At 57.3% G+C, this 11,937-nt stretch overlaps 1 protein-coding gene across 2 annotated transcripts in view; it reads left to right on the top strand.

Moving 5' to 3' along the window:
* Window positions 1-967: 967 nt before the first annotated feature.
* PRKCB (protein kinase C beta) overlaps window positions 968-11,937 on the top strand; it is a 141,458-nt gene continuing 130,488 nt past the window's right edge. Inside the window, exons 1-2 of one of the 2 annotated variants that reach the window (XM_064461327.1) lie at window positions 968-1,325; window positions 1,991-2,022. In XM_064461327.1, coding sequence (XP_064317397.1) covers window positions 1,156-1,325; window positions 1,991-2,022 — 202 coding nt within the window. In that variant the 5' untranslated portion in view covers window positions 968-1,155. The remainder of the gene's footprint in view (window positions 1,326-1,990; window positions 2,023-11,937) is intronic. The other variant, XM_064461326.1, reaches the window with a different exon arrangement.

The raw sequence follows: 11,937 nt of genomic DNA, 5'->3' as shown, positions 1-11,937 counted from the left end.
GGGCTGGCACAGGAAGACCTGGGCGTCCAAGTGGGACCCCGAGGAGGAGGAGGGGGCAGGCAGGTCTGGTCTTCAGTGTCTGTGAATGCTGGCAGGTAGTAAGAAAGATGGATGGAGAACGTGGTTTGGAAACTCCTCCATGTTGGTCAGCCGAGGCACTTCCAGTGAGTTGGGTAAAAGAAAGCCTGAAGGGACTTGAAATGGAAAAGGGACTTGAAAGGGAAGTTTAAAAAAACGTTCTGATAGGACCCCTGAGCGGACCGGCTTCGCACCCCTCGTGCCTGTGCGTGAGCCCTGGCCTCCCTCCGGCAGGGCAGCCATGCTCAGGCTGTTGGTGGCCGCGGACCCGCTCCCCCGAGACACTGTCACCCCCTGCACCCTGCCAGGCCGTGGGCTGTGCCCCCCGCCGTGTCCCCCAGCGCTCCAGCCTGGGCCCTCCGCAATGTACTGCCTCGGTGCTGGAAAGCCTCAGAGTCTGGAGGGAGTTGGGGGAAACCCCCATTCGCACCCCCAGCCCTGCAACGGGCACCTTCCATCCGGCACTAACGCCCCCGCGACCGACTTGAGGACAGGTTTTCCCTGGTTTTCCTTTTTTTAACCGTTATTTCTGCCGTAACTATAATTACTTATTCGCCCCCGACCCCCGCTCGACCCCACTCCGCCCGCTGGGGCCCGGGGCCCGCCGCCGGTCACCCCGCAGCCCCCCGACACGCGTGGGGTCCCCGCGGGGCCGGGCCGGCATCGGCCGGGGGATGCAGGTGCTGTATGCAAATGAGGCGCAGCGCGCGGAGGGGGGGCGGAGCCTCTCCCGGCACCGCCCACCGCTCCCCGCAGCGCCCACCGCGCGGCGCTATGCAAATCAGCATGCAAAGCGGGGGGGGCGGGGCTATGCGCCGAGCGGCGCGAAGGGAGGGCGGGGCTCGCTATGCAGATGAAGGGCGGGGCGGAAGCGTTATGTAGATGAGGGGGCGGGGCGGCGCGGGTGTGTGTCGGTGCCTCCCGCCAGCTGCACCCAGCGGTGCCGCGCGCAGCCCAGCCCAGCCCCGGCCCCGCTGCAGCGGACGGACCGCACCGCACCGCACCGGGCCGGGCCCAGCTAGGCCGGGCCGAACCGAGCCGAGCCCAGCCGAAGGCAGCCGGCGGCCCGCGCAGAGCATGGCCGAGCCGCCGGCGGCGCCGGGCCCCGAGGGCGAGGAGGGCCCGGTGCGCTTCGCCCGCAAGGGCGCCCTGCGGCAGAAGAACGTACACGAGGTGAAGAACCACAAGTTCACAGCGAGGTTCTTCAAGCAGCCCACCTTCTGCAGCCATTGCACCGACTTCATCTGGTGAGCATCCCCCCCCGCCCCCGACCGCCACCGCCACCCCCCGGGGCAACCCCCCTCACCCGCTCCGGGACCCCCCCTCACCCGCTCCGGGACCCCCCCTCACCCGCTCCGGGACCCCCCCTCACCCGCTCCGGGACCCCCCCTCACCCGCTCCGGGACCCCTGGCCCGGCGGGACCTCCCCCCCATAGCTGTTCTGGGACCCCCCCTCACCCGCTCCGGGACGCCCCATACCCGCTCCGGGACCCCCGGCCTGGCGGGACCTCCCCCCCATACCTGTTCTGGGACCCCCCATACCCGCTCCGGGACCCCCGGCCTGGCGGGACCCCCCCCCCACTCTCTCCGGTAGCCCCCCATACCCGCTCCAGGATCTCTGGCCCGGCACGACTCCCCCCACACCAGCTCCGGGACCCCCCCCAAAACCGCTCCGGGACCTCTGGCGCGGCGCGACTCCCGCCTCCCGCACCCGCTCCGGTACACCCGGCCCGTCGGGATCCCCCCTTCAGCCGCTCCGGGATCCCCCGTATACCCGCTCCGGTCCTCCCGGCCCGGCGGGACCCCCCCGGCCCGGCTCCCCCCGCTCCCCCGGGCCCCCTCCGGCCCCGCCGGGCAGGGCGGGTGCGGTGCGGGGCCGGTGCGGTGCCTCACGCCGCCTCTCTTTCCGCAGGGGCTTCGGCAAGCAGGGCTTCCAGTGTCAAGGTGAGCGTCGCGCTGCCGAGGGGGGGTTGGGGGGGCTCTGGGGGGCTCCCGGGACTGGCCGCGGAGCATCGCTGGTGGGCAGCAGCCCCGCGGGACCCGCCGTGCCCAGGCCGGGGGAGCAGCTTAGTCATTTTTTTAATCAACCGAGCAACTGGTCGGTGCTTCTAAGCCGGTCGGGTTTCGTTACCAGAGATAAGGGCCCCTGACTTCAGAGAAATACCCCCGAAAAAGGCAAAGGGAAGTTTATTTCTTGTAACGTATTTAACGTGAAAACGTGTCTTTTAACGGCAATCCGGCTGCGCCCTGGCTTGGTGGCAGTCCGAGGCTGTAACTGTGCAGCCTGGAAGAACTTGAATGGCTTAGTTGTGTTACTGGGGAAAAAATGAGGCTTTATACACAAAATATGTTGCAGTAGCTTCTGGGTTACTACAACCCGAATTCTTTGTTCTGATAAGGCTGGGATTCTGGAGGGGCTCTTCAAGGATTTATGATGTCCCCTCAGGAAATTAGGATGAATTAACTGGGCTTTATCTGGCTGCTTGGTGCTCTTTCAGCTAGCTTAACTGCAGGTTGCACATGCTCACAGATAGCCTAGCTAATCCTGGCAGCGGTGGTGTGAGGTTTAAGCCTGGGCTTGGGATTCAAACTGGGCTGGTGCTTGCAGTCGCTGGCAGTGAAATTTTGCTCTTATGAGTATTTGGGCAGAGCTTTATTTTGGCGGGTGTCTGTGCCCCAAGCTGAGGTACTCTGCATGAGAATAAACCAGCTGTGTGGCTCTAAACAACTCGGCTTGGCAGCCTTCGTTTGTATCCAAAGCAGAAAAGGGACCCCCCGGGTTACGGTGGCACAGAACCAAAACTCGGGGTGCCGCGGTGGGTCCGGGTGTGGGACGGCAGCTCTGCCAGCTGGAGCGGCCGCAGGAAGGAGGGCTTTGTCGTGGCTGCTCTCAGGAGCACCTCTGCAGACGCTCCTATGAGCAGTGTTAAGTCCAGCCCAATCGAACTGGTGCTGCTGCTCATGCTTAACGCTTGCCTTAGGACTAAACCTTAAAATACCAAAAGCGTCTCCCTGCCTCCTCCCAGACCCCCACCTCAAGGCCTGGGCTGGTGTTGGCAAGCAGAGGAAAGCAGATGTGGAGACTAAAACGTGTGCTAGTGGTGTTACTCAAGGTCACAGCTTCCCCTGGTACCTGAGGTTTCATACATGGGCAGTTCAGTCACGTTACTCAGGGGAGTCTTGTGCAGCTTGTATGTCTTATTGTGGGTCTTCCCAGCTTTACCCAGCCGTTAATTCGCCGACTTTCCTTATGGCGCAGGCAGCGTCGCGCCAAGCCTGTTTGTGCCAACACAACGCCCCTGAAATTTGAAGCGTGCTAGAAAAGCTGGTGGGGATCATCTGCTAGCGGGGCAGGGTTTTTCTTTCGTCCTGTATCATTTCTAGTGCTTTGCTCAGTTCTCCCTATAGCATTCGGTATCAGATGGTTTGAGCCTTTCAGGGCTCTCTCCCGGCTGTTAGGAGCTATTGCCCAGACCTGTAATTGTGCGCTTGCTTCACGCTGTACCCTTAAATGTTTTTAACCAGTATTAAATCACTCTTCAGTGCCGGGTCAGTAAATGGGACCCACGAAGGTGGCCTCAGACTTGCTAACGCATGGCAATTGGTCCCCGAGTGGGAAGCCCCTCCACCATCTAGTAGATTTTAAAGAGCGCAATCCTGCACTGTGGCTCTTGGCTAGGAGCCCCTCCGTGGCTGCAGGATTGCCAGTAGCGCGGTGCGCTCCGTGGTGTCTCCAAAGGTGCGTGACCGGTCTATAACACACCTTTCTGCCTTAAGAAGCCACTTTCCAGGTTATTCTGGTATTACAGTCGTGAAACCCACATTACTGTACTGCAACAGGAAATTTTGCGGACTGCAGTGCATAGAACAAACAAATATTTACCCCAAATATCTTCCCCAAATCAATCATCTGTGGATTTTCGCATGCCTCCCCTTCTGCGAGGTCCCCGGGTGAAAGCGCTCCCGTTAGCGAGGTGCCGTGGGTGCGCTCCTCGCTGCAGCGAAGGCGCCGTGCGGTTGGAGCCCCGCGGCGGCAGGCACGCCGCGTCTCCATGCAGAACGCTTCCAGGTTGGAAAGTCAAGCGCGAGCTAGAAGTCGTTACCGCTCGCCATCTGCTTCGAAATCACAGCTACCCCGGGAGGCTGCGGGAGGGAGAGCGGCGGTTCCGCGGCGGGAGGAAGAGCTCGGGGTGCCGGGGCTGGCACCGCGTGCCGCTCCTGCCCCCCGAGCAGGGCGTGCTATTGCACCAGAGCCGCTGTAGTGCCGGGCACCGCCGCTGCTGGCGGGCAGCGCTGGGCTTGGGGTTTGTGCCCCCCAGGTTGTTGCTGCGGCCGCTGTTCCACTTGGTAAATAGGTGGAAGGATAAAAACCTCAGGGTTAGCTTTTGTTTAGGGGTTCTTTTTTCGTCAGCTCTACAGGGCTTGCAGTGAGCTTTGATTGCAGTGTTTAGCTCTCCCTTTACTGAATGCAGCTATAATTCAACTTTAACAACTACCCCAAGTATTTTATCCTATCGTTCAGTGGGGGTGGCTGGAGATGTGGCTGAGGCGCCTACCTGTCTCGTTTCTGAGCTGTTTCCTACTGCCATGCTTGCTTTAAGTGGGTTTTCACCTGTGCCCTGATTTCTTTCTGGGGCGTTTGCAATAATTAGATTGTTAATTAGCTCATTACTTGTGACTTTTGGCAGGAAGTTAGCAGAAACTGACTCTTTGTAGCTTGAAATACTAATGGATACCACAAATGCCACTTAATTGCTTGCTAATCTGCTTCTTATCCTGGTATACAATCTTCTTCTTATCCTCCTATGCATCTTAAGACTTCCTGGGCTAACATCTTTCTTCAGAGCCAGAAAGCATCTCCGTGCCGGGCAGCAGGAGGCCTGTGCGCAGGCGGCCCCGAGGAGCGGGGCTCGTTCTTGCAGGTTAACAAAAAAATTACCCATCTGTTGTGGGTGTCGGAAGCCTGCAGGGCTGCGGATGCGCCCGAAACGCCAGAAAGACAAACTCTTCCTGGGGGCAGCTCGACGTGCACCGGCTGTGTGTCAGCTTGGGGTTCGGAGGGGGCTTTCTGCCTCTGTTATGACGATCCGTCGTAGCTGGAAGCTGTGCGAGCTCTCATGTGGGCTCATAAATAGCAAAGAAAAAGGGGTGTATGTGTTCCCCCCTTCCTGGGTTTCGAGCTCCATCTGCCCGATACCATTACCAGGGAATACACGAGGAGGGAGAGAGCAGCATCGCGTTATCTGCAGGCTGCCTCGGTGGGGGAATGACGTGTGGCTAAGTTACAGCTGATGGCTTGGCTGTCTCGGTTCTAACTTAAGAAGTGCTTGGAGGATGGTAAAGGAAAGGGAACTGGTTTGAAAGCTGTCGAGAGTGAAATTCTTGGTCTCGTTCTCGGAATGTGCCCTTCTGGGAACTGGCAGCTTTCTCTGTCTTTTCTGCTCGTGTTCCTTGGGGGCTCTTTCTCCGGTTGCCCAAGCGGCTGTGGGTGCCTCTGCAGGTCAGGGCACCGGCCGCGTTTGAGGTTGCACGAGGGGGGCACCTCACCGAGAGCAGGGTCTGTTTAACCTGGAATTGCCATTGCAGCAGCCGGGCTTTCACCTGGGGAGCTTGGGAGGAGCAGGGGAAGAGGTGCTCGGGGAGGTGAAGAGCCATGTAACGTGACTCTCACCTAGGAGCAGAAAATAACCCGCATCTGTTACTGCTTTCGCGTGTACAGTGTAAGTAGAAAAGATCTTGGAAAGAAGAATCTTGATTCCTTAAGAGGGGAAGGAAAAAGAGTAAAGCATCATTAGGAATGGGTGCTTAGATCTCATGCAGCAACTTTTCTGGAGAAAAGGCTTATTTCCTATCCCTGGTTATGAAATGTGTGAGTTGTAAGCAAAGATACTCTTCAGATTTAATCTCTTTCCCAACTTCATACCAAATAAAATTCCTTCTTCCAGGCTTTCTTCTCCCTGTCCTGCAAATTTTGATTTTTTTGTGGTTTTTTTTTTTGTTTTCACAATTCAATGTCTGATACCGAAATGGAGCAGCCGGGAAATGTCAGGCAGGCCCTACCTTTCAAGCGAGCATTTCTCTCTTGCTATCTGCCTTCAAAACCCACCCTTCCTTCCCCCACCTCTTCGCTGCCCTCCAGACGGAAGTGAAACCCGTAACAGCTCTGGTCTCAACTGCAGCTCGTGCTGCTGCTAGGGGTTTTGGTTTGTCGCCATTAACTTCACGCAGGCATTCAGCGCGCGCTTTCATTGACGGTATTAAGCGAGCGAGAAACAAAAGCAAAACAAACTCCAATCATCCGGAGTTGCCTCAAACCCCGTAATTTCGTGTCAACATATTATGCACGCCGGAGAAATGTTAGTGTTCAAATAGACTAATTAAAAATGTTACTGCAATTACTTTTGCAACACAAATGGTGCTAATTATATAATGCCGCAGAAATTGGAAACATAATTTTGGAGGATTTTTGCGCGCCTTGCACAATACAATCCTCGATGCTGGAGCCGCGGAGCCCGGGGCGGCGGGAGCCCGGTTCTCCGGCCGCTGGGGCAGCGCGTCGGAGCAGGTAGAAATAGAAAGGGGAAGTTGGTCTGGTCCCCCCGCACGGCACCAGATGGTCGGTGGTTCCGCAGAAGTGCGAATAAAAACAGTTGACAGGGAAAATGGGAAGATGTGGCACTTCACATTTTGGTCGAAGGATCAAGCCCCCTTCAAGGTCTAGTTTTAAAGCCTGCAGCCTGAGCTGGCTTCGCCGATCCCCCCCTTCCCTGCGCTGGACGCCGGCAGCTCAGAGGAGCAGCTGGGGAAGGAGATCTGGGGCTGCAGAAGCCCCGTGCGGCGCAGGGTCGGTGGCCGCCGGGTTCAGCGGGGATCGCTTGATGTGTTAAGCCCTGTTAGCGTCTCCTTACAGAGCAAAAGGGTTCATCTGAGTTTCTGAGTGGAAGTGGTTTCTCTTTTCCCTCCCCCTTCGCAGTTAGCATGGTAGATTTTTCTTTCTTATCTCCCGAGATAGCTGTCGTCCTAAAATGATCTTAGCCTTCGATAGTGAAGCAGTCTGTTTCCATCCTGGGGTATCTGCTGCTGACCAGCGCAGCACTGGGAAGCTGGGCAGAGGGTCCCTGAGCTGGCCCCAGGGGGGTTTGGGCACCTTGGGGGTGGTGGGAGGGTTTGCACCGTGTCTCGCTGGTGTCTGTCAGCTGTGACTCCCCTGCAGGGTTTAAACCATGCTGGTGTACGAGCCTCAGCTGTGATTATCCTCCGGGTATCGAGTCTTCCAGTGGAATTCAATGCCTGGGCTGTCTCTAAGGAGCCTTCTCAGCAAACAGTACGGGCATTTCTCTGTCCGCCAGCTCGCTCGCATGCGGTCCTGCAGATTCCTCCAGCACGCGGGCTCCTGGAAGGATGCGTAGGGCATCCTGCCACTAGCAGTATGCTGTGGGCAAACGCTCACCTGTCTCAGCACCAGCAGAAGATGCTGGGGCCGCAAAGCAGAGCAAGACCTTGAGGGTTTGATACCTGGTGTAAAACAGAAGGCGGGGTTGAATCTCCTCTCAAAACTTGGTGTGAATTCTGGTAACTGGCAGGGGATAGTCTAGAAAATCAGGCCAGAGTTGTTGCAGCAGCCCTTCTGGTGGGCTGCCGCCCTCCCGACCAGCAAGCGCGGCTCCTCGTTCTTCCGACTGCGTTTGAAAAGGCAAAAACCTAAAGATAAAGGTGCTGTCCGGTCCCCTTGGGATTTATCAGCAAATAAGTTGCATGATCACCGTGCCTGAGGAATGAACTTCTGCCTGTGCCCATAATTTCGTTCAGGGCAGAACTGCTTGGAACAGGTCGTTACAAAGCGTACAGCTGGAGGGGGAATGTTAAAGCGTCGTCCCCTGGTCTGAACCAAAGGTGTGCGGTAAGGAGAAGGGATGCTTATAATGGTGGGTGGGATGGGATTTTGCCCCAGAGAAATGTTTGGGTGGATTTTTTCCCTGCAGAAGCCAGCTGTGCAGAGGATTAGTGCTGTACATTAACACAGAGCTGTGGACTAGTCGCCTTTTTATGCCTGTGGTAAGGCTCCAGCATGAAGGACAGCGCAGAGCAGCAGCGGAGGGCGTTTGCAGTGCTGTGCGATTAATTCCTCTAGCGTGGCTTCATGAATCGTTATTCTGAAAGTCCATAAATTAGAGCCATTTAGAAAAGGTGATGAACAAGCTCCCTGTAGGAGAGGGGTAACTGGGCAGCACGTTCCTCACGTTCTCCAAGGGCCGCAACCCGAGACAGATTGCTGAGGGCAAGCCCTGTGAAAAAGGCAATAGAAACAAACGCAGAAAAGCAGGGGTCCATGTGCAGCGGTCCTGGATGCAGCCCCGGGTTTCCATTGCTGTCTTCTCACATCACCTCGCCTGTTCCTGGCACAAATACCCTTCGCTCTGCCGATGACCGACGTGCACGCTGTCCCTGATAGCTGCGCAAGGGGAAGAGGGAGGAGAGGGTGCCAAGTGCTCCGCAGACCCTCCAGGGTTTTTAAATGATGCTGTAGAAACCAAAGCGCGGCAGAGGACTCGTCCATCCCGCGGCTTGGCATTGCCCTGTGCCTCAGGTTTTAGCAGGAACTCTTACTGGAGCCAGAGCCACTGCGCTCCTCGGAGCGGGACCCCTGTGAGGACGCCCTGGAGCGAGGCACCGCGCTGAAATCTTGTACCTAAACTGAGGCACGGCGCTAGGGTACCTAGAAACGGGGGCTACCCCTTGGGTTTCATATTCCCCGGGGCAAGGACAGCTGTGGGCTGCTGCTTCCCCCACTCCAAGCCATGGGGGTTTCTCTCCTCTGGAGGCAGGTATGTCAGGTCGAGGCTGCTTTCCCCACCCCACGGTCCCGCCAGCGCGGGGTTGGTGTTGGTGGCCGCTGTGCCTTGGCCAGGAGTCCCTTGCGGCGGAGGGACAATAGTACCGGCAGGGATGTAAAATGGATGCGGTAAATGCTGTAGTCCTCCGGACAGTGACCTGATGGAGGTGCAAATCTCAGCGGAGCTTTTCAGCCCATCAGGGTGAGGGTTAGGGGGTGCCTCCCAAGCTCAGAGGCTATTGCCCCAGCAGAGAAGAGGCTCACACCGGCAGAGACTTGACCCTGGCTGGCCCTGCCCTGCCAGTCTGGGGCAGCCCTCGCAGAGAAGCCCGTTCTTCCACAAAAGCCACCGGAGGGGTGGGGAACATAAGAAAGCTCCAGTTTGTGGTGCTCGGTAGCAGCCAAATGCTTCGTATTAAGCAGGAGCAATTCCCAGAAGTAGCTGTGCCGGCTGTAACCCTTCCCGGGAAGGCAGCGTCCCCAGCCGCGAGCCGCTCCTCGTGCGAGTTGCACCGATGCCGCGCGGGGACGGACGCAGCCGAGCGCTCGGCTCGCTTCACCGGGATGACAAGGCCTCCTGCGGGCACCACGCGGGGCCGTAGCCGCGGCGTCCCTCCCCGGGGATTGCTGTGCCCCCGCAGTGGTCTCATCCCAAGGAGCTGAGGGCTGCGGGGCAGCGAGCGGCTGCGGTGAGCTACTGCCGCAGCTTCCAGGGGCGGCTGTCGGGCTGAGCCGGGGGAGCTGCCCCGCTGCGGACCCCGAGCGCCTGCTCGCCCCCCGGCACGTGGCCAAGGCTCGACTGAAACGGCCAAGGAACGGCTCCGGCCGAGCAGCTTCCTTGGCTTTTCTGTGCCGCTCCTGGCCGGCCCCAGTGCCATGCACAGAGAGATGGCTGGAGGCTGTTGCTTCTTAAAACAGCTGCTGCCCCACGAGAAATATTTCTGTGGGTTTTTCTGCTGGTGAGGAGAAGGGGGACAAGCAAAAACCTTCCCTTCCTCAGGGAGCAGCAGGACTTGGGGGTGCCCGGCATTGTGCCGTGCTGGGGCGGGTGCGTCGCCCTGGGGTGCTGCAGGGGCTGAGGCGGGCTGTGCCTCGGGGAGAGGGGAATCTCCATGGCTCACGGCTTGTTTGTGTTAGCAATGCCGTGCTCTCTGTTCTGATTACCTTAATACAGGCTGTGAGTGATTTATCTGTCCTGTTCTTGGACCAGGCTCCATTGGAAAAATACAATAAATTAAAATGTTCTCCTTGTGAGTAGGCCACCTGAATTCTGTATAATTAAAACAATAACTTGCAAGCAGCAGTGCTTTTTTTCCCCTTTCAGTATTATTTAACTATTCACTGGTATGGGAGGAAGCAAGACGAGCCCTTACAGGGCTTTATACAGTAAGTCAGCCCTCGCCGTCGCTCCAAGGGCTGGTCCCGGTTCCCTGTAAGAGGAAACAATGCGTTTTGTGGAAGGCGACAGCTCTGCTCCTGCAGCATCGCCGCGCAGAGGAAGCTGCGTGCTGCCGTTCGGCTCAGCATCTGCCGGCCGCGATGGGCAGCGTCTGCCGGCCGCACGCTGGTCCGCAGCGCTTGTATCGCTTCAGGACGGTTCCCCTGCGCTTGAAGGCTCGTTGCAAACTGGAATAGGACTTGTTGTCATCTTCCTGTGATGAGGTTACTGGAAGTTACTTTCTCTTCTTGTTTACAAGGTGCCTCGCTGGAAGCCTTCCAAGGCTGGGCAGACCTGGGCTGTGGCAGTCATTGCTCTGCTGTTAGGGGCTGATAAATGCTGCTTAAATGAAGGCATGATTCTTTTTCTTGCTGCTCCTCCGGCATGCCTGCGCTGCTGCACAGTGTATCTGCCGGCGTGCGGCAGCTGAGAGGGGGATGCTCGCGGGCTGACGGCGATGGCGTGCGCGCTCAGAAACCAGGCGTGTTGGCTGGCCAGCTCTTCGTGGCTCATAGTTGACGTGAGGCTTAATTGCGGCTCTACTCAAGCTGTTTGCTTCTGAGGGATTTGGGCTGACTTCTTCGGCTGTTTATAGCTGTCCTGCTCTTTCCATCATGTGAAAAAGAAAAAAAAAAAAAAAAAACAACCAAAACCCAAACCCAAAAAACCCCCACCCAAAACAGTTCTAGTGTGAGACTCAAATCAGTGTTTGGGGTGAACACCTGTAACCTCATTAGCCTCTTGCTTTCAGAGTTTAACTTCTGTAGCACAGGAGCACAAGCCTTCCTGCCCCAGCTGATGCACGTTGATAGCTGAATATCTAATGCATTTGAGTTACATCTTGTTGGTTTAATAATTTGCTTCCATATTTGGTCTTGCTTTTGTGCCAGATTTATACATCTTGTTTAAATATGACAAGCAGAATATACTCACTGCTAATCCCAGCCGGACAGGCAACGCCTGCCAAAAGACCCAATATTCGTAGGCTCCAGTACATGCAAGTTACTGGCCTTGCTAACCTGAGACTCATTACAGTGCAACTCCCCCTTAAATGGGCTCTCCTGCATCCAGGTAAATCTGTGTTTTCCACAGAGTCAGTCTGCTGTGAGCTTTCCCCTTCGGGTGGGAGCGCTCGCTCCTCAGAGCAATCTTCTGAGAGAGAAAGTCTTTCTAGCTCTGAGCAGGAGAAAAGCCGGGTGAATGTTGTTTGGGGTGGCTGGGGAGATTGGGGGGGGGGGATATAATTAGTGGCTCTGCAGGGAGGTCTTGGGAGCAGCTGGGCTTGAGCGGGGTGCGGAGCCGCTGTGCCGGCAGCTTCAGCGGGGACGTGTGCGGAGAGCAGGGCGAGCACGCGTGCTCTCGAGGGCCACGGCATAGCTGGCTGCGCGGGGAGGCTCTGCCCCTGCTCTCGGGTGGGGGTCAGGCTCAAAAACTTTGCTCTCCTGTGGTTCTGATGTGGTCTTCCTACGTTCGGTATTGAGTCAGCAGCAGGGAAACTAAAAAAGATTCTGATGGCTGAATCTCAGCCTTCAGCCGCTCCTCTTCCTCACGCTGTGATGCTGGTGCGTTTTAGCTGATCATGCCGGTA

This window comes from Phalacrocorax carbo, chromosome 10, assembly GCF_963921805.1.
Source record: "Phalacrocorax carbo chromosome 10, bPhaCar2.1, whole genome shotgun sequence".
NCBI lineage: Eukaryota > Metazoa > Chordata > Aves > Suliformes > Phalacrocoracidae > Phalacrocorax > Phalacrocorax carbo.
This window is presented reverse-complemented; position numbering and strand designations above follow the sequence as displayed.